This window comes from Castanea sativa, chromosome 6 (assembly GCF_040712315.1).
Source record: "Castanea sativa cultivar Marrone di Chiusa Pesio chromosome 6, ASM4071231v1".
NCBI lineage: Eukaryota > Viridiplantae > Streptophyta > Magnoliopsida > Fagales > Fagaceae > Castanea > Castanea sativa.
The window spans coordinates 35,442,778-35,464,250 of NC_134018.1; the positions used below are offsets into that span (position 1 = coordinate 35,442,778).

The 21,473-nt window shown below is 34.8% G+C and overlaps 2 protein-coding genes and 10 non-coding genes across 13 annotated transcripts; all 12 read left to right on the forward strand.

Moving 5' to 3' along the window:
- Positions 1-9,116: 9,116 nt before the first annotated feature.
- Positions 9,117-12,013, forward strand: LOC142638297 (uncharacterized). The gene is made up of 2 exons (XM_075812318.1): positions 9,117-9,544; positions 11,130-12,013. The coding sequence occupies exons 1-2, from the start codon at positions 9,181-9,183 to the stop codon at positions 11,825-11,827; spliced, it is 1,062 nt and encodes a 353-aa protein (XP_075668433.1). The 5' UTR covers positions 9,117-9,180; the 3' UTR covers positions 11,828-12,013.
- Positions 12,014-13,824: 1,811 nt separating this feature from the next.
- LOC142641830 (small nucleolar RNA snoR134) lies at positions 13,825-13,971 on the forward strand. The gene has a single exon (XR_012845507.1). It is a non-coding gene; the product is annotated as a small nucleolar RNA snoR134 (small nucleolar RNA).
- Positions 13,972-14,281: 310 nt separating this feature from the next.
- LOC142641828 (small nucleolar RNA U36a) lies at positions 14,282-14,370 on the forward strand. Its single transcript, XR_012845505.1, has one exon. It is a non-coding gene; the product is annotated as a small nucleolar RNA U36a (small nucleolar RNA).
- Positions 14,371-14,480: 110 nt separating this feature from the next.
- LOC142641880 (small nucleolar RNA Z223) lies at positions 14,481-14,574 on the forward strand. The gene has a single exon (XR_012845552.1). It is a non-coding gene; the product is annotated as a small nucleolar RNA Z223 (small nucleolar RNA).
- Positions 14,575-14,666: 92 nt separating this feature from the next.
- Positions 14,667-14,782, forward strand: LOC142641797 (small nucleolar RNA Z278). The gene has a single exon (XR_012845474.1). It is a non-coding gene; the product is annotated as a small nucleolar RNA Z278 (small nucleolar RNA).
- Positions 14,783-14,862: 80 nt separating this feature from the next.
- Positions 14,863-14,979, forward strand: LOC142641795 (small nucleolar RNA Z278). Its single transcript, XR_012845472.1, has one exon. It is a non-coding gene; the product is annotated as a small nucleolar RNA Z278 (small nucleolar RNA).
- Positions 14,980-15,138: 159 nt separating this feature from the next.
- Positions 15,139-15,260, forward strand: LOC142641798 (small nucleolar RNA Z278). Its single transcript, XR_012845475.1, has one exon. It is a non-coding gene; the product is annotated as a small nucleolar RNA Z278 (small nucleolar RNA).
- Positions 15,261-15,405: 145 nt separating this feature from the next.
- On the forward strand, positions 15,406-15,508 carry LOC142641818 (small nucleolar RNA snoR97). Its single transcript, XR_012845497.1, has one exon. It is a non-coding gene; the product is annotated as a small nucleolar RNA snoR97 (small nucleolar RNA).
- Positions 15,509-16,504: 996 nt separating this feature from the next.
- On the forward strand, positions 16,505-16,597 carry LOC142641881 (small nucleolar RNA Z223). The gene has a single exon (XR_012845553.1). It is a non-coding gene; the product is annotated as a small nucleolar RNA Z223 (small nucleolar RNA).
- A 319-nt stretch (positions 16,598-16,916) lies between these two features.
- Positions 16,917-17,033, forward strand: LOC142641796 (small nucleolar RNA Z278). The gene has a single exon (XR_012845473.1). It is a non-coding gene; the product is annotated as a small nucleolar RNA Z278 (small nucleolar RNA).
- Positions 17,034-17,706: 673 nt separating this feature from the next.
- LOC142641819 (small nucleolar RNA snoR97) lies at positions 17,707-17,809 on the forward strand. Its single transcript, XR_012845498.1, has one exon. It is a non-coding gene; the product is annotated as a small nucleolar RNA snoR97 (small nucleolar RNA).
- Positions 17,810-18,745: 936 nt separating this feature from the next.
- On the forward strand, positions 18,746-20,956 carry LOC142638028 (uncharacterized). 2 transcript variants are annotated; one of them, XM_075812018.1, is made up of 4 exons: positions 18,746-19,876; positions 20,004-20,168; positions 20,245-20,604; positions 20,684-20,956. In XM_075812018.1, the coding sequence occupies exons 3-4, from the start codon at positions 20,419-20,421 to the stop codon at positions 20,909-20,911; spliced, it is 414 nt and encodes a 137-aa protein (XP_075668133.1). In that variant the 5' UTR covers positions 18,746-19,876; positions 20,004-20,168; positions 20,245-20,418; the 3' UTR covers positions 20,912-20,956. The 2 variants fall into 2 exon arrangements, with proteins under 2 accessions (XP_075668133.1, XP_075668134.1); XM_075812019.1 differs by having other exon boundaries at positions 20,004-20,604.
- Positions 20,957-21,473: the final 517 nt, after the last annotated feature.

Here is a 21,473-nt window from a genome sequence, read left to right on the forward strand (position 1 = left end):
ATCTGAGTTTAATTTAGCCCAACCACTAGGAGGTTTCTGCCAAGAGACAGGAATACAGGTCTTGGAAAGGGGGACTTTGGTCTTCATACCAATGTAAAAAAATTCAGCACTGCTTTGGATGCAATTCCTTTCAAGGTTCTTATTGGCTCTCCCTGTTCTAAACACAAACTCATTCCTGTGGATCCATATCTGCCAGATGCTCATGATGAAAACTATCCTCCACGGAATACCCAAAAACTTTGAACAAATATCAGACTTGCAATTCACTTGCAACCACTCCGCTACTGGTTTGTTAAAGGAGTCCACAAGGCAGAGGGGAAACTCCAGTTTCTGCCAAAGCTGAGAAGCTGAAATGCAACCCTGGAGCAAATGCTCTATGGATTCATTACCAACATTACAAATGGGACATGCAGGGCTGAGGTTTAAACCCCTTGAACCCAAGACTTCACAGGTGGGAATGCTGTTATGTAGACACAGCCAAAGAAAGAATTGGATTTTGGGAGGGCCATCCAATTTCCACACCCACGACACATTGTCAGTCCTCGGGTTCAAAGGATTTGAATCTCTAGCTAGAAGGTAGGCAGACTTAACAGAGAAACTACCATCCTTAGAGAAAGCCCAAGCAAGAGAATCCTTAGATGTCTTCATTAGATGTAAATCTGAATTTTTTCTCAAAAAAAAAAATCTACATCTTCATTAGGTGCAGATCTAAATTTTCCTCAATTTTTCTCAAAATAAAAATGGATTTACATCTTCATTAGTTGTAAATCTGAATTTTTCTCAAAATAAAAATGGATATACATCTTTTTTAGGTATAGATTTGAATTTTTCTCAAATAAAAACAGGTCTACGTCTTCATTAGATGTAGATCTGAATTTTTCTTAAAGTAAAAATTGATTTGTATCTTTATTAGATACATATTTGACTTTTTTTAACATAATAGATTTTTGGAAATAAAAAAGAATCATGAATGGTTATGTTAGTTGTGTTTGTTTTATTTAATACATGTAGTATGAATTTATTTCATGAATGAAATTATCTTCTCAAGAAATCTTTTTCATATTTTTTGAACATATAAAAACAGATCTGATTCTTTTTAAGTCTCTACAAAACTAATTTTCTCATTACAAAATAGATCTGGATTTTTACAAATTTAAAACCTTTTTTTTTAGTTCTCAAAAATTGATCTGATTTTTCTAAACCCAATTCAATTTTTTTTTATCACAAAAACATATTTGAATTTTTTACAAAGAAGAGGATGCATTCATAAATACATTCACATGATTTAATGTTGTTTATATGCACAATATGTCATTCATAGCACGCATAAAAGTGATACATTGGTCACAAGAGTCTAGAAGACCAGACTTTGTTTGGGCGAAATGAATGTCTAACACCTTCTTATTCCGTAATCTAGCCTCTGAATTTAGTGCTTTTGGATAGGCGGACCTAGACTTTATCTTTGCTTTCATTTTTTGGTAGATTGTAACTAGGACAAAAAGGCATATATCTTTGGTAGTTTGTAACTAGGACTCAAAGCCATGTAATTTTCAATTTTTCCAATATGTATTTTTTTTCTTCCTAATTTGTATAAAAAATAAGTGGGGACTCCATACTACTTACCCAAAAAGAGAGGTGCCCTAAAAAGCACTCCAAAAATCTTTTTTTTTTTAGAGGCACTTTCAAAGTCTCTCACAAAACTTAATATATATATATATATATATATATATATATATATATATATATATATTTTGCTTTTTGTTGAAAATGGGAGGGGGTATGGGATTCAAATTATAGACATGAGACATTGCAAAGAATGCCGTACTAGCTTTGTTGTTGGGGTTCATTAAGTATATGCCTCAAGCTCACTCTTAAAGAAATAATTTGACTTAAAATTGCTTAAATAAAGCATCATTTGGTAACTCAATGGTGCACCTTTTAGCTATGTTTGTTAAATCTATCTTTAATGATGTAACTTGAATGGAGGATCCTCCTTCTCCTGCCTTAATAATGGCTTTGTTCTTTGATGTAATTGCTTCTCTTTGTGAATGATAGTTTTTTTCCCCTAAAAAAAAATAATAATAAATAAAGCATCATCTAACTCCCTCCTTAGTAAAGTGGGATAATGCTTATGAGATCTAAAAACTTTTTTGTTTACCATGTTATTGATAGTTGTACATGAAACTTGTTAAGTTGAGCCCCTGAGCTTACCTAAAAGAGAAATATTTGGGTGAAAAAAATAAAGCTTCTAAGATTGTTGACTTTTGATTTATCTTCCTCGGCTTGTTCCTTTTGGGATTTAAGTCTTTCTTCTCCTTGTTGGATTTGTCAAGTGTTCGGTCACCTAGTAAACCTAGTCGTGTTTAGAGTTTAGATTGCCTAGTTTCATTCACCCATTTTTTGTTGTTGAAGGTTTTCACGGAGAGAGAGAGAGAGAGAGTAGCAGTTGCTTTGTTTAAGAGAGAAGATTTGTGTTTTGTTTAGTGGGTTTAGGAGGATAATTTTGCCAAATAGCATAAATTTAGAAAATATTTAGGATAAAAGTGTTGGTGGTTGGTTGTGGCAGTGGGTGGTTGTGGCATGGTTGGATTGATAGTTGTGATATGGGGGTTGTGGGTTTGTGATTTGGTTTTGGCTGGGATTTCGATTTTTGGGGGTTGTGGGTGGCAGTACTGGTGGTGGTTTTGAGTTTTTTGGTGGTGGTGGGGTTGGTAGTGGTTGGTAGAGGATGTGGGTTTGTTCATGCTTCATAGAAAGAGAGAGAGATGGAAGAAAAGAGAAAGAATAAAACAATAATAAATAAATAATATTTAAATGAAAGTGGTAAAAATATAGAACCATTGATGTTGGGAATGTTATAAAGTGGGTTGTAAAGTAATTTTTGAGTTGCTAAAAACTAAATTTTTTAGTTCCATTACTATGAATGCTCTTATGTGGCACTTTTTCAAAACTCAAGCTTGTCAAACTCAAGTTCCAAGCAAAAATTGAGTTTACCAAACTCAATTTCCAAGTATTGTTTGATCAGTTACCATAATACTTGAAACTCGAGTTCCAAAAAAGTGTTACATAACTAAATAAGTTTGGCAAGATATTTTTTCCTAAAATTATGTTATTTGGCAAAAAAGGCTAGTTTAAGATATTTTGGTTTCAACTTTCAAGGGAGGTGGATGGGGGGTTTTTACACTAAATTATTGGAATGGTAGAAAATGGATCCAAACCCATGGAAAACAATGATTTGATTTACTAGAGATTGGTTTGGGTGCTTTGGATTGCTCAAGATTGGTTTGTGTTTTGATTTGTAATTTTTTAGTGTTTATTTGGGATTTTTTTGATATATTTGGGAAGATGTTGAATGTCCTGAAGATCAAAAATATTTTAAAAGAAAAAATATTTTATGCACCTTTTTATTAAAAGTTTATGTAATCTTTGAATTTTAGAGCATTTGTTTTAATTATATATGATAGTGTTATACTGTTATACACATGCCATATTTTTATTAGATCAACTAACATATATGGCAAGTTGATGTGGCACTTAATGGACACATCAACACTTAAGTGATAGAGGGGCTGCTAATCAAAATAGTATAGTCATTATACATATAGCCCTCGTTTTGGCGACACCATTGTTTAGTTGGAGTTGCTTAAGGTTGTCAAAATCGAGATTCTATGTAGGATCGTGGGAGGTAAGTGAGATTATGGATCGTAGGATCGGATCGTGAATCGTAAGATTCTACATTTTTTCAAATTTAAAGCAAAAAACACATTGACAGTGACTTTGTATGTTGAATAATCGTATAAATTGTGATTTTATCCATAAAAAAAAAAAAAATTGCATCATATGATGCAATTTGCATGTCATGCATCGTTACGTCTATACTAACGAAACAAATATATCTATGTGTTGACCCAATGTATCTAAAAAATTCAATAAATGTTTAATTGGCAACCAAATACCAAAATATCTATCAACATATATGAAAATATTTTCCAAGTTCCAAGTTCCAAGTTTAAAATCCAAAATAAGTTATCAAATGGAAACTAGTTAACTAAAATATGAAATCCAAAAGCAAGATGAATATTAAGGTGAAGTGAACATATTCCCATTCTAGGGTTCTTATAACCACTATTCTAATCATCATCATCCAATTCATCATTTACGTAGCTATTGTATACTACAAAAGAGATCATGATAGAACTTCACACTCAACTATTTGTTGAGGTGCAAATTTTTGGGCCCTAATTTCTTTAGCCCACTCACAAAAATACCCACACAAGCCCAATAATTATTTTGAAGCCCACATGAATATTTCCCACATATTACTCAAATATTCTCCATGTTATTGGGCTCCTACAAATATTCTCTATATATAAGTCCCGCAAATTACCTTGGGTCCTCTCACAAATATTACCCATTATATTCCACATATTATCCAACTTGGGTTTTTACAAAAATGCCCATCACATTGCTATCAACATTGGGCCACAAAATTATACTTCCTCCACAAAAAAGACCAAAATCATATAACTTGTGGGTAAGACCCAAAAAGCCCAACAAAACCCTTTACAAAGCCCGTTGCTACACGGCACCTTTGCTAAGTTCGTTGCTACATGGCACCTTTACAAAGTCCGTTACTACACGACACTCTTACTAAGCCCGTTGCTACACTGCACCTCTAAAACCCATTGCTATACGGCAATCTTACTAAGTCCGTTGTTACACGGCAATATTTTTACAAAATCTCAAACTATTTTACAAAATCCAAATACTAATTTGAAAATTATTTTACAAAACCCAAATATTAATTTGACAACTATTTCTAAAAGCCCAATATCATTTTGGCAACTGTTTTACAAAGTCTAAATATTAATTTGGCACTATTTCAAAAAGCCCAAATATTAATTTGACATTATCTCATAAAGCCCAAATATTATTTTGGCAACTATTTCTAAAAGCCCAATATCATTTTGGCAATTATTTTATAAAGCCCAAAATATTAATTTGGCACTATCTTACAAAGCCTAAATATTAATTTGACAGTATTTCATAAAGCCTAAATATTAATTTGGCACTATTTTACAAAACCCAAAATATTAATTTTGGCACTTATTTTACAAAGCCCAAATATTATTTTGGCAACTATTTCATAAATTCCAAATATTATTTTGGCACATATTTACAAAACTCAAATATTATCTTAACACTTTTTTTACATATACTAAATCCCTTACTAATGGGAAATATAAATACTCATACTTCAAGAAATACATCTCTTACAAAATTTATAAAAGCCTATGTATATCACTCATGGCAAAACTCTTCATTTTATAGGATAACCAAGCTCAAAGAAGCTTAACTACAAAGCCCAGTTGAGCCAGCCCAGCTACAAAGCCCAGTTGAGCCAGCCAGCTTAAACACAAATCCAAGCAGCTGAAGCTCACGTAAGCTGATCAGTCAAAACTTAGTAAAACTTAACAGCTGGAGCCCACTACCATCAAGTTCCAACTTGTCCAATCAGATTAGAAGAAGACACGTGTCTAACAGGGGTTGAACCCTTCCTTCACAAGCTGAAATCTCATTATTTTTCATGTGACATAAAGCTAAAGGTGACATGACAGAAAGCTGGGAAGCTTCAGTCAGCTGTCCCTTCTTTCTTTTCTAGCCCATTCGGTCAAGAAACAAGAGCAGCCATAACCAGGCCATTAAAGTTCTTGAAACAACTTGAAATTAGCTCATTTTCATGCTAAAATGTGTATTCTTTGGTTCATGGACCAAGCACATGAACCCCAAATAGGAAAACTTAGAGAAATGTGGTTTGGAGGGCACTAAGGAGATCCCATTAGAGTTCCCAGCAAGGGCTCCAAGATTGACACCTGGCTTGGGGTGATATAATCTGCCCTAGGGAGCTCTGAATCTAGTGGGAGCATAACCAAGATCATTAGCCTAATGCATGCTCTAATCCCATCAGCCAAGGCTAATCAGCATTCAATACTAAGTCAAAATCTCAACTATTATTACCCAAAACAACAAGAACCTTCTAAAAGTTGAGCTTACCACTCTTAGCTAAAATCCTAGGAACGATTCTCTAAGGATTTTCTGAAGATTGAGAAAGATTTAGCAGAAATTATTTGCTAATTACCCCCTAAAACCCAACTACAAATGGAACTCTCCATTAATGCTTCAAAAGGACAAGAGAATACACTAAGAAATACACTCATAGAGAAGAACTCTTACTCAACTCTTCTGTTTAGCTTTCTCAAAACTCCAGCATAGTTCTAAGTCACTAAGCTCTCAGCTTCAAGCATAGAAACTGAGTTCTTCAGCTCATAGCTCAAAAACACCCCTTAGACTTTCACATAAAAACACTTAGCTATCCCCAGCAGAAAGTCCCAGTAGCCTTACTCTACACTTTCACTCATTATTCATACTACTCACAAATGACTCTCTCTACTCACTACATATACTATATCCATGAGCATGTCTTAGCGCTATAATGATCTTGCTGCACTAACTGGGATCTCTTTCTCTCCCTTTATCTCACACTAAGCTTTCCTCATTATTCATTATTATGGAACCCATGATATTTACTTATTCATTTACTATTGATGGTTATGATGTAACTGTTACCATATAATTTTTCCCTCATATTATTGTATTAGAAGACTTTTCTCTAGAGCTAACGGATGATGAGTCTGAAAATGTAGATGTTTTCTTTAATCTATGAAATACCTAACAGATGGAAGTTTATTTCGTCTTACTTTACTCCTGGGCTACTTTTCTGCAGAAACACTTTACCATTGGGTTACTTTTCTGTAGAAACATTTTACTACTAGGCTATTTCTTACAGTATGCTTTTTAACCACACTAACGTGTCTGCTGTAGGGATTGTTTATGGGCCGTTTTTGTTAGTCTCAATCTAGGCCCAAGGCATAAAAATACAGTGAACTCTTTGGATCTTCGCCGATAGCCTTTGGGCCGTGCATCGAGCTCATCGTCGAGTTTTGGTTTAGGCCCCCGACCTAACGTAAATCTTATTTGTTGAAAGGAAAACTTTTTCACCCCTAGCACTATTCAAGTTATACCACTCAGTAACAATTATAGAGCATGCTAAAAAAAAAATCAATAAATTAATATACAAATACAAGCACACTAATAAAGTTATGTATAAGAAAAATATTTCGGTGATATTAGAACACAAATTAGTATATTGATCAAACAAATTTAACAATATTTTAGCTTAAAAGATAGTAAAACCAATATAAATTCTTCATTTAGAAATGATGAAGTATTCTTTCATTTTGATTACAAGTGAACTAGAAACTAGAAAAAATTTGCTTAAGTTAATATATATATATATATATATATATATATATATATATATATATATATATATATATATATATATATATATAAAGTCATACCATCACAACATAAAAAAATAAAAATCCTTAAAACTTTATCAAAACCAAAAATTTATCAAAAAAAAAAAAAAAACACAAAAACTGATGTTTTGGTAGGATCCCATATGATCCTACATACGATCCTACCATTTTTATGATCCTAGTGCGATCCTAAACGTTTTTGTGAACTATGAACGTAAAATCGTGCGATCCTATGATCTAAATCGCGATTTTGACAACCATGGTATTGCCCCTCTTGTGCTAGTTTCAATTGTTGCTAGCTTTACGTGTACTCTTTTTGCTTAATAAAAGTTTCTACCATTTCTCCAAAAAAAAAAAAAAAGAATATTCTTTCATCTCTTTGTTTGAGAGTTTTAATGGAAGGAATGAAATTTTTGTTCTCTTGTTTAGGAGTTTAAGTGGGAGAGAATGAAATGAGTGTGAGGGAACACTTATTCCTCTATTCCCTTAAAACCTCAAATTTTAATTCCCTTTGAAATTGAGAGGAATGAGAGGGAATGAAATTAGATTTAATGAATTTTTTTTACTAAAACTCTCAAAATATCCCTATATATTCAAAAATTTAGGATGTGTTTTACATTTTACTTGTGGGAAGGAAGGATCTGAACACAATCTAGAGCCTGTGGGGCTAGTCCAAGGATGGGCAAAGGCCTATTCATGCCCCAATCCGGGCTAGACACGTGGACTAAAGTCCGAGGAAGGAAGACAGAGAGACCACACTGATCTAGACTTGACTTGTGGACAAAGGTTCAAGGGTGGAAAATGAACAAACCCATCGTCTGAGGAGCTTGAGGAACAAATGCACCTCAGGATTGCCTCATTTGACCACTTGCACCAAAAGACAAAGCACTGTGGAAGACATCAAAGATGTGTAAGTAAAGAAGGGAGGAAATATTTAGGGAAGGTAGCCATCACCTCCACATTCAATGCACTGTATCAACTTAGTTGGCCTCATTAATGAGAAAAAGACACCTGAACAGTAGTTCCACAGCTCACAACACTCTCTACCGCCTCCAGCAAAGTCTTGATGGGACAAGCATCCCAATTACTATCCATAGACGTATAGGTAGAGAGCTTAGATGCATTAGAAGAGACTATATAAGGGAAGGGGCCCCTTTAGAAAGGAGGTTGGAATAATAGAACTTAAACAAGAGGGAAGAGAGTATCAACTTGTATCAAGATTTGAGTAGATAATATATGAACATTGCATCATTGGACAAGCTCGAGGAAGAGTTTATACTTGTTTTGTGTTTAATTTCATCGTATTAAGAGTCACAACTTCATTGATTTCATACTTGGATCATGCAAAGCATTATAATTGACTTAGGAAGCTCGCTCTCTTATAAATTAATTGTGTTGGACCAGAAATACCTGATACTACTATTCTAAGTGTGGCCGGGGGCCATTTTTGTGCTCTTACATTACCCCTTAAAGAATTGTTACTTTATACTTTAAAATCATTTAAACTAAAAACTTAAAAATAATAAGAAAAATTAAAATCCAAAACTTCTTTCTAAGTAGGATGAAATATTGTGTCATACAGTCATTTTTTCCAAAATTTTCAGCTCAAAAACGTAAAATAAAACAAAACAAAAAACTAAAACTAAAAATTATCTTATATATATAAAAAAAAAAAAACTAAAATTAAAATGGGTATTGGTAGGATCCGATTACATTTATCGGGTCAAGATCCGAATTCTCCGAACCCCTGTTCGTCCTTAGATAATGGCAAAAACCCTCTCTGTAGTCCCAATCCACCATGTCAATGACTCTTCCCACACTCTCGTCTCCAAATGCCTCACTCAAAATCGCTCCCTTTTCTCACCTCAGAATTAAAAGCCATGTCCAAGCCATTCCATTTCGCTCATTACCAACAAAATCCCCATGTTTTGGCCCCATACCAAGCCAAAATTTTCATGGGTTTTACGGGAAACGACTGGGTTTTGTTTTTGAGAAAAAGCTGGACTTAAAGGTTAGTGCAAGTGCAGGGAATGGTAGTGTTGGCGCTGAAGATGATGAAGAAGCTAAGAAAGAGGCTCGAGGGGAAAGCACTATGCCAGAGCGGTTCAGGTACTTGACCAAAGAAGCTCCTGACCCACCACTCAGATGGCCTTGGTTTGTAGGTAAATTCTTACTCTTTCGCTTTCTTTCTTTCTTTCTCAATTGGGTCCTGTTCAGCTTGGCGCGTGTGTAATTTAACAATAAAAAAGAAAAAGAAAATCTGGGTCTGATCCAAGTATTGATCTTGGGTTGAGTTGGGTTTTCCATTATCTATACTTGTTGACCGACATAAAGCTCGATTTTCGTTTTTTTTTTAGTAATTTGCCCGACTGTCTTAGCTTATAAACATGTTTGGAAATTTACTCTGTGCTTTATTTGTTTGTGGAGAAATGAATGAAAAGGAAAGGAAGGAAAGAAGTTTCAAGTTTGTTTATTATTTTTCATGTAGTGTGGCTTTTAGTGTATTATACTTGTGCATGAACTAATTGTGGAAAAATTGGAATCAATATCGTAGCTGAGTATTAAGGATTATTTTATAGTAATACGATTGTTTTGTACTGGATAAATGTGTCTATTTCATTACTCCTTTTTATTAATTGTGTGTCATCATGGTTCTTTACATGCTATGAGTACTCAGAATGGAGGCTTTTTTTTTTGAAAGTCAAGTAAAATTTCAATATTGAAATCAAACATTTTGTAAGCAAAAGTGGAAAACAATAAGCCAATTTCACCTAAGAGATTATGGGAAGAAGTTTGTAACTGATAAACTGCATGCTTTTTGTAGAGAGATGGAAGAAATGTAATTGAAGAGAAGTGTTTTTGTGAGGGAGATTCCTGCACCTAATTACCATTTTCATGATTCTATTTCCTACATATCTTTGTGGAATTGTATGATTTGAATTATTTTATTTAAATGCACTAGAACTGATGAGGTTCCTGTTTTGCTGAAATCTCTAAAGGTGTAAATTTTCCAAGTGCTCATGAGCTGTTTTGGATAATTTCTGTTTGATATAAACTGCCAATGAGTTCTAGCTCAAAATAATATCTCCTCCTTTTGTAAGACCAAGGTGGAGGGTGGTTCGTGGGTTCAAAACCCACTGGTGCATGTGTGTAACTTGCCAACCAAATTTTTTTTCCACAATAAATTATTCTTTAAAGAATGTTTTCCTTGACATTGTAGTAAAAGAGGCTGCCAAGCTTGCATGCATTTGTGTACAAACACAGAGTCATGGACTCACTCTTAGATAGAGGCCAAGAGCCTCACTTGGGTTATGCTTAAGCAAGTAGTGGGTTTGTTGCTTGTTGGAAGGGCCAGGTCTGGTAGATGTCATCTGGCGGATTTTTGAGGGGCATCTCCACTATGTGTTGTGGAGTTTTTGGAGAGAACGAAACTACTTGGGTTATTTTTGTTGTGTTCCTTGTACAATTGGATGGCTGATTTGATTGATCATTCATTTGCTTTACTTGAGGAGTTTAGATTTATGTAATTTTAGATGTTTTTTTGTAGTTGCCCTAGTATACTGCCTATGTACATTGGAAGCATGTTTCTCTTCTTTTTAATAGAACTTTTTTCTATTAGTGATTAATAAATAAACAACTTGTTTTACTTGCTTAAAATATTCAGTGATTTTTTTTTTTGTTTGTTTTCAAAGAAATAAAATGTATATGCTGCTGACTAACTCATACTTACTGTCGATTATTTTGCAGCCCTTGCTTTCCTTGTCTATGCATGGAGGGCAGTCTTGTTTGAACTTTCTAATTGGCGAAAGGCTGCACTTGGTATTGTTAGTTTTGTGGGATACCTCTTCAAACTTGCCCTGGCTCTCGTATTCCACTTCATTGGTGATCCCATAACTTCAATAATTAGATGTATTGAGACTGCTCTCTATGCCATACGAGCTCTCCATTCTGCCATAGTGGCATATACACCTGTTCCAGAGCTGACCACAATTATCCTACTGGCATCAGCTGTTCTTGCCATTGCAGAAGTTGCTTCTCCCAACTCTGTAAACAGCCAAACTCATCTTCTCACAGTATCTGGCCTAATTGGGTATGCAGCTGTGTGTGGTTACATCTTGGAGCCATTCTTCTGGACCCTTTTGTTGTTGCTATATGGTTTCTCACGGTTTGTTAAAAAGAAAGATAATGTTTCATCTGCATTGCCTGTTGCGGCTGTGCTGGCTGCAGTTGGAGAACCATGGGTCAGAGTTCTGGTAATAGCTTCATATCTGGCTCTTTCTATTTCTCACCATTCAAAGAAGCTTTCCAATGGAAAGGAAGAAGTGGAAGTTGTAATGGCAAATAGGAGGCTTCCAATGCCGTTGCTGGTTGCATCCTTTACCATTGGAATTCATCTTGCTGCTAAGTGGGCTGGGTACCGGCACTTGACATGGAAGATAGTCTGAGCATGATAACTTGACTTGTGCCAATATAGGTTTTGAGGAAAGTTGCCCCTGTAAATTTTTGAGTTGGCTTATGTGAGGAATTATTGTGGCGGCAATCAATATAATTTTCATTCTTTTCAATTCCTTTGTAATCTTTCCATGTCGATGGGTAGAATAGAATGGTGACTACAATTTCTTGCTTATGTTGTTCCCCTTCTTTCTTCTTCCTTCATGCTGGTTAGGATTCAAAGACTATGCAAATGTGATAAAATCAGATAATTTGTGGCATATAGAAATGGTTTCAGAGTCATCCGCAACGTACAATTTTACTGCTCTCTCAACTGCCAGTAGATGGCCATGGATCTGCACTCCTTGCATGGAAACTTTGATGAGATATTTCTATAATTTAGAAACTGTATTTATTGAAAATTGTTTCCTGTCGAAATTTTCTCAATCACAAAAAAGTTTCCCCAAGTTAGACATAAGGGCTGTCTTGTTTCTAATAGGGACGATGATGGGGAAAGCTGAAATCTGAATAGAGTTTACGCACACAATCAGATGAGATTTAATTTGACATGATGCATTTAGTGAATAAACGAAAAAGTATTTACATTCTAGTCGGCAATTTACCTATGGCGTCCGCTCTAATCAGTTTTTGGTGTAAGCGGGGATTGAATTCTATATCTCTTACACAACCATTAGAAACTTTACTAATTGAGCTAATTGGAACACACTTATCATGTTTCATATTAGGTCATAAATTTAAATTTTATTTATTAAAATCCCAAATTTAAGAATTTTTTTTAATTTGAAGCATTTGTTTATTTTTCTGATATTCTTGATGGTAAGGAGGAATAGAAAAACAAGGAATTGTTGATAAAAATTGTGTCTTCCATTTTCTAGCATAGGAGAATCATTTTCATTTTCTTAATCTATGCAAAATTTTCTCTCTAAATAAAGGGTTTTTATTTTTATTTTTTATTTTTACCCTATATGTTTTATGTCCATCAAATTGAATTATGAATAACTTCAAGGTACAATGTAGAGTTTTATTAATAGATTTCTGCTTCGTTTTGCTGTATTATTAATTATTACCCATAATAATGGATATGAATAATGAAGATGGGCACAAACTTTAAATTGATGGGGGGGGGGGGGGGGGTGGGGGGTGTTCTTTTCATTTTTGTTCATTTTTTGTGGTTGTTAGGCAAACCGATTGTGCTGCCCACGGTGGCTTAGCTACTTGAGCTTTCTTTTTGTAATGGTTTTAGGGCTTTTCCATCTTCGATTTTTGATCTTCAATCTTCCAACTTATGTCTTAGAGGTAAAGAAGCTTGATGGATCAAGCTGTAGATGTAAATGGAATAGAACTGTGTAGGGAATAAAATCAAAACTCTAAAATATCAACTGTAAAATCTAAATGCCTTTAAACTTTAGAGCGTAGTTTGCAATTTAACAACCCCCCAAAAAAAAAAAAAAAAAAAGTTACAGCTTTCCCCATCATCTGATCTTAGCGAATGGGCTGTGTAAGGTACTTGGATTCTAGATGTAAGTGGATTTTGAGTCCAAAATAGGTATTCTGTCAATTTTACGTGAAGAAATTAGAGCTAGTAATGGGCCGGGTGGTTCTACTTGTACAGAGCAAAGCCCATCTTCATGTGAGTGAGCTTGGACTTGCTCTCTCTCTCTCTCTCTGTGTCTCAGGAAGTTGCACTATCTGGGCCTGATCATTGTTTATTAAAACCCGGCCCGAAACCGGAAAAAACAGCCCACTAGTACTACTGCCTCCTCACGAGAGCTTTCTAGGGTTTTTATAACTTTCATCATAGAACCGCCTATATAAACAAACGCAAGCTCCTCCAAATTCTCACGCAACCATCCTCTCAACTCTCTCAATAACATCACAATTTTTCATTCTCAGCCTCAACTTCAGAATTAGGTTTCTCAATTCTCTCACTCTCTTTCAATTTCAAAATTCGCTCTAGTATTATTAGGGTTTCGTTTTGGGCATATATAGCACGCACGATGCACAACCCCGGGCTTCTCTGAAATTCAACAATGACGATGAAAGCCCCAATCATCGTGCCAAAACCACTGACGTCTAGTGTTGCAGTTTCGCCACTTTCTCTCCACGGCTTAGCTGTGTCAAAATGACGCCCACATCTTCATGTATATTTTCTTACACACAAAACGGTGTCGTTTTTATTGTAGTTTATGTTTTGCCTCAGCTACACCTTTAGCTTGTTTTCTCATTATGCATTAATGAAAACAAAGCTAGTCATGGAGGCAAATATTGATGTCGCGGTGTACACGTGGAGCATTTCTTTCTTATATAGTTTTGCCTCTAAAAACGTCCGCTATAGCTTTTTTTTTTTTTCTTCTCTAATCTCTGATTTAAATTTCAATGTTTTTTTTTTTCGTTTCCTTAGTTTTTAGATTTGAAATAGTTAATTAGTTTCAAATTAGAATTAATGTTGGCGATGATTTAATATTTTATCCGCGCTTCTGAGAGCAATCTATGAAGCATAAACAAAAATAATGGTTGAATTTCTTAATATGAGCCAACTTTAGTTTAAAGTTTGATGTTAGAAAATACCCAAATGCTAATTTTCTGTGTTTTTGTTTTTTATGTACATTAATTTTTGAATTTAGCAAAATGTGAGGTTTGTTGATAAATTGGCAGTGATGATGAAAATTTCAGCTTTAAATGCCAGTTCTGCTTCAGAAAATTCTTGATTGATAGAGCTGTTTTATGATCTGAGCCATTAAATACATAATACATTTAAAATATCTTGTTTGGAAACTGTTTCTCAAATTTTTATGACTTGTTTTTAAATCTATTATTTCCCAGTTGATAGATTTCGATGATGATTTTTCCATGTTTTTGAGGTTAGTTTGCTTCAAGCCCCTGTTTACAGGGAGAACGTACTTGAGGTTGCTATACCATAGTATGAAATTTCTAAATTATTCTGAGACTTTTTTTAGAAATTTTTTTCAATCTTGACCAAATTACCTATTTTTTTAGTTTAGTTTTTATGCTTTTAAAGATTAAAGATGCCTATGATGATCCAATCCACCTTGTTGAGGTGTTGTGGAGCTAAGATCCTGCCTAGCAGGGTGAACCTACTTGGCGAAGCTACACTAAATAGGAAAGTAATGGATTTAACTGAGGCTATAATTATATGTGAAATTAGTTTTCATTTTATGTTCCTTGTCTTAGTATTTGTGATAGATGTGTTTAGTGTAATATATTGTGTTTGTTATTTGGTTTATTACTTAATGTTACAACGTTTAGGCTGCCTTCAAGTTTTGTGTTTCATAAAATATAATCAGCCTATGATGTTTTTCAATCCAACTTGTTTGAGGGGCGTTGGATCCCAAGACCCTGTTTTACAGGGAGAACCTACTTGGTGTATCTGCGTTTTCCTTTGACTGAAACATTGTAAACTGAGGCGCTTGTTGAATTACTGTCTCCTTGTTTTCTTATTCAGTATTGTCTTTGAATGTCTAATTTACGGCTTAGAGTTTATGAAATCTTCTTCATGGAAACATAAAATTGTCTTTCTGTTTGTTATATATTGAGTTTTAACTATACTCATACCCTGTTGTGGGTATAGAGTCTGAAAAACTCAGACATTGTGTGTTGTCATCAGCTTCTTCTCCCCATTTACGAGATTGGAGTTAAATAACAGCACTACATTCCAATTCTCTATTGAACCTAACTGTTATTTACATTAATACAAAATTTTGGTAAATTAATTCTCCTAAGCGGTTTTCTTCAATCATAAAACTGGTGAATGGACTGTTCAATTATTATAGGAAGAATCGGTTTCTTGCCAATTATTCAGTTGTTACTTCCAAACTGCTGATTTATATGGTCCAAAATAGACGGATAACGTAGTCATTATATGTAACAATTGGCTTTTTGAGCAAGGCTGTATGGCCTTGGATGTGATAACATTGTAACGAGGAAAATTTCACTGACCAAAAGAGCAGAAATTGCTGATAATCAATTGTCCTCACTCATTACTGTCAAATATTTAAACATATGACTTAAGTCTAGCTTTTCTGATTGATCGAGCACTTGCATGAGTCAGAATATGTCCATTCACATGGGCAGCAAGGTCTTATTAGATTTTAATCTTATTCATACATAGATTGATTTCCCTCGGGTTGTACTGTATTTAACTCTTTAATTGGTGCTGCCAATTGAACCTATACTCACTTTAGCCAACCCCAATGAATAGAGAGTGGGCCATTTTTCTTATATGGTTTCTTTGAAGGTTACATCTCAAAGAGACCCATCAAAATTACCTTAAAAGTAGAACACACAACTTGGCTCACTGATCCCTCCAAACCCAATAAACAAAATATATGTTGTGATTGCAAAGGTCAGTTAGGTGACGAACCATTTTGTTTTCTGTTTTTCTTTTCAGAAGAAAGAGTTGGACATGGGGGCTTGAGGTTTTACAATATTACATGAGAACATTTGAATTAAAATCCCCCAAAAAAGATTGTATTGTAACAAATAACTTAAAAAATTCCTTTTCATTTCGTTTTCGTGGTTATGGACTCACTCTCACTTTTCAGACGAAAACCACTTTGTCTTGTGAGTTTTTACACAGGACCAATAATTCAAAGCTATTTAAATTGGACTTTTCTCAGTAAACCCATTCAAAAGTCCCCCACTCCCTATTAAATCGGCAGTGATGATGAAATTTTCAGCATTAATGCCAGTTCTGCTTCAGAAAATTCTTGATTGATAGAGCTGTTTTATGATCTGAGCCATTAAATCCATAATATCTTTAAAAGCCTTGGATTTTAAAAATTGTTTCTCGTATTTGTAAATTTTTATTTTTATTTTTATATGTTATTGCCCAATTGAAAGATTTCGATGATAATTTTTCCATGTTTTTGAGGTTAGTTAGCTTTAAGCCCCCTCTTTACAAAGAGAACCTACTTGAGGCTGCTATATCATAGTATGAAATTTCTGGATTATTATGATATTTTCTATAAACAAAATTGTGTTTTGTAATTTAGAAATTTGTTTGTGTTTTCAATCTTAACCCAATTACCAATTTTATAGTTTAGCTTTTATGCTTTTATAGATGACTATGATGATCCAATCCACCTTGTTGAGGTGTTGTGGAGCCAAGATCCTGCCTAGCAGGGTGAACCTACTTGGTGAAGCTACACTTAATATGAAACTAATGGATTTAACTGAGGCTATAAATATATGTGAAATTAGTTTTCTTTTTATGTCCCTTGTTTTAGTATATGCGATATATATGTTTAGTGTAATATTTTTTGATTCTTTTGTTGACCTATGTAACCGTCTTGATATTGCTGTTCTGTTTGTTTTGTGTTTTAGCCTATGATGTTTTTCAAAATGTTGTGCGCCTAGATTTAATTAAATTTGATAATTAAAACAAATAATTGTCTTTTTCTTATAGAGAAATGATATGTCCACAACATTTTTACAACAAATCCTAAGTGGCAAGTTGTTACTGGTTGTTATTGTTGGGACAAAAAAGTAATCTTAGTGTTAGATTCAAATTTGAACCTATAACAACTAACCACCTATGATTTGTTGTAAAATTGTTGTAAAAATGTTGTGGACGTATCACCTCACTTTTTTATATATATATATCTCGTAACTTTTTAAAAAAGCACAGCATCAAAAAGTTGAACCAAACTCATTCTAGGTTACTGCCTAGAGTTTGTGCAATCTAATTCATGGAACATAGCATTGTCGTTCGGTTTGTTATACATGTTGAGTTTTAAACAGTTTGTTATATATGTTGAGTTTTAACTATACTCATACCCTGTTGTGGGTGTGTATATATATATATATATATATATATATATATATATATATATATTTTTTTTTTTTGTGGAGAAACCTGTTGTGGGAATAGAGGCCAAAAAACTCAGGCATTGTTTGTTGTCATCAGCTTCTTCTCCACATTCACGAGATTGGAGTTAAATAACAGCACTACATTCCAATTCTGTATTGAACCTAATTGTTATTTACATTAATACAAAATTTTGATACATTATGAAGGTATTATGAAGCTATTAGAACTAGATTGGATTTTTCTATTTTAGTAGTAGTTAGACTAACTAGCTCTAGTGCTACGTTCAAATTGTTTTCTACTGCCTCTGCCACTAAATCGACGCTCGCATTGGCTAGAAAAGAACCACGTTAACCCAATACAGCTCCAACCCAACCATTTTTGCTACGGGGCATTTCTAGAACTTGAGTCTCCATTTCAAGGATCTTCTGCATTGACTTTGGATGCAATTCTTGTTCTCAGTACTCACTAGTAGAGCACCCACAACTATTCTCAATAATAAAAATTGAAAATCTGCAATTAGAAAAAATTGATAGTTGATGAAGCAAGCCTCGTTAGTATGTTCCTCATTAGTACAATAGATGACCTGAAATCCTGTGTCAAAGATAGCACTCAATAGATAGTGTCACTGGTTTGGGGCCTGCCATGGACCCTCCAATGCTTAAGTTAGCTTATATTCTTTGGAAATCTATAATCTGTAGAGCAATTGTGTGTTTGTGTCTTTTTACCTGTCTCTTTTGGCTTCATATAGCCTTATGCTGAGTTAATACTTAGTATAACGTTACACTACAGCTGGAGGAATTAATGCTCAATGATGGCCATTTAATCCTAATGCTTTCTGTTTGTAACCGACCCTTAATTTTGCATTATAGGACGTGGATAACGGTTCCGTGCTATTCATTGCTTGTTGTTTGGAATTAATGTACTTATGCTCGTCCATACTCTTACTCATTATTATTATGGACGGTTTGCGAGTGACAGACGACCATTTATATGCTACTCGTCAGTTGTTCCCTTTATTCCTTTGTCGTCCTTTGTTTGGACGAGTGAAGGAATATGGAAAGTCCTTCTTAGGCAGATCATTTTGTTTGTGTGCCAAGATTCTCGTCCCATCATATTTATTATGGGGCGACATCTTCGTCAGCTGATTGCCACGTTTCTTCTTCGTGTTGGTTGCACGTGTGTTCTTTCCTTATGTTTCCTGCGCATTGATTTTGCTTCATTTTTTAGCAAAAAACTCCTCATATTCTTCTTCTTCATTATACGCTGAGCTTGAGGTCTGAAACTAAAAGAAAGCTTTGCACCTTCTGTACGGTAAGACTCCTTTTCCTCTAGATTCCATTAATGGTTGATTTTGCTTTCATTAGGAAGGAAACTCCCTCTGTTTTGTTCTTCTTTCCTAGGCTAGGAGTATTTCTTGAGTCTTCTGGTAGGCACCATTCCCACGTTGGTTTATTTGTACCTCGCGATTGTGGGGCTTTTAGGCCTGTCTTGACTAGCCTTTTCCCTTTGATTCGTCGTTCTTTGATTGCTCATCATTTGAAGATGACTGCTATAGAGTATAGAGACAGTGACGTTAGGTCTAGTGAACTAGAAATTGGCCTGTCATCGAGTGGTGAGTCTACTGATAAGGATTTTTAAATTGTAGTGTCTAAACCCCCATTGTTTTCAAAACCCTCCTCTTTTTCAAAACCTTCTTCTTCTTCTTCATCCTCAATCCCTTTCCATGCTTTCTCCGAATCTTGCCTTTTAGAGATGAGACATCTAAAATCTATCTGAAAAAGATTCCAATTCCTTGATAGGGTTGTTATAAGGTTACCTCGTTCTAACAAAAAAGCATGTACCTTTGCCCATGGTGAGGTGAGTTTTTATGGAGCTACCTTTTCATGTGGCCTTTGTTTCTCTATTCATCATTTTATTATGCAACTTCTTTTTGCTCTCAATATCGCACCTGGCTAGCTCGTCCCTAACGCATGGAGGGCGATCATTGGCTGTATGTTGACCTGGGTATCTGTCCATGATGGGGACATGATCGCCCTAAATGAATTTCTTCACTTGTATTGTTTGAAGGCTTCTACCCACTATGGGTATTTTGAACTCTTTCCTTGGAATAGGGAGTCTAGGTTCGTTCGTAGCTTTCCTACCTCCTTTCGTTACTGGAAGTCACGATATTTCTTCGTTTCTGGATGGGAGACCATGTTTGACGACTTGTGAGGTAAGGTCCTGTGGTTGCTACGGAAATGAGAAATCTTTTCTCTTGGTGTGTCTCTTTACCTCTTCATTAAACTAGTTGTTTTAACTTTACTGTTCCTTGATTTTTTTCTTGCTAACTTGTTTTGCAGTTTCTGATCATCCTTTATTGGAAAAGCGTTATCAAGGACGATTTCAAGTTGCCCTCATAATCGACGATTTTGACGACCTAGTTGATCCTCGTCGCTAATACGAGTGTTGTCTTAAACCTGAGCCTTCTATGTTTGTTTAAAAAAAGATTGCCTAGGAAGAGAAAAGTAGGTTTAACTCATTGTTCTTTCTTATTTCCTCTTTCTTTATAGGATCTCATCTTTCTAACCTTCTATCTTGTAGAAATGGACCAGGTATAGCAAAGACAAATATGCTCATGTGAAGAACTTGAAGAACGAGCCTTTGTCTCAGCTTACTCTTGGATCGAAGAAACATAAGCTTAATGAAGGGAAAGACGAAACTCCTGCCCCTTTCTCTCTTTTTGGAACCTCGTCTTCTCCCACACCTTCCGTCGAGATGATGACGTTCACTCCCCCGACCACATGCTCCAAAGGGAAGGGTAAGGTTGGCAAGAACGTCTGGGAAGACCCTACCATAGCCCTTGGACAAGCTCACAACGTCATCATTAACGATGAGCTGAAAGGTCTCTCGTCTATTCCTTCTCATGAACTGGTCAGCCGTCACATTCATAAACTGGTGCAGGTATTTTACTCAACTACTCTTTATTGCTCATTAAGTATCTACACTTGTTAAAAGTTCTAACCCTTCCTTTGTTTTTCAGGTTCTTGGTGAATCCTTGCGCTTGGTGACAAATTACCTGAATTATGAAGCTATTGATACCGAGATCCTTGCCGATGAGGCCAATGAGAAGGAAGGTGAGACTGTTTTTGAAGCTACTGGTGTTGTTGAAGGAGATGGTGCTGTTACGGGTGGTATTGCAGCAAGTAGAGTTATAGACGAGGCTTGTATGGACGTGGACCATGTTGAGGAGGTCATCAGTGCTCCTTGAAAGAAATGTTTTAAGTAACCTTATTTTGCTTTAACTTAAAAACAATGGGTGCCTCATGTTTTGAGGCTTTTAACTTAGAAACGATGGGTGCCTCCTATTTGGAGGCTTTTGTTTTAGAAACAATGCACTCATTAGGTTTATTATGGTTTGAACTTTGAAGTTCTTTTACTTATGATTCATGCTTACTGTTTATAATTTTACTTATGATTTTAACTCATCACTTGAGTTTTCATCATTTTTTGTGATTTTAACTCATCGTTAGAGTTATTATCATGCTTATGATTTTAACTCGTCATTTGAGTTCTTATCATATTTTGTGATTTTTAACTCATCGTTTGAGTTATTACCACGTTTATGATTTTAACTCATCATTCGAGTTCTTATCATAATTTGTGATTTTAACTCATCATTTGAGTTATTATCATGGTTATGATTTTAACTCGTCATTTGAGTTTTTACCATATTTTGTGATTTTTAACTCATCGTTTGAGTTATTACCACGTTTCTGATTTTAACTCGTCATTTGAGTTCTTATCATAATTTGTGATTTTAACTCATCGTT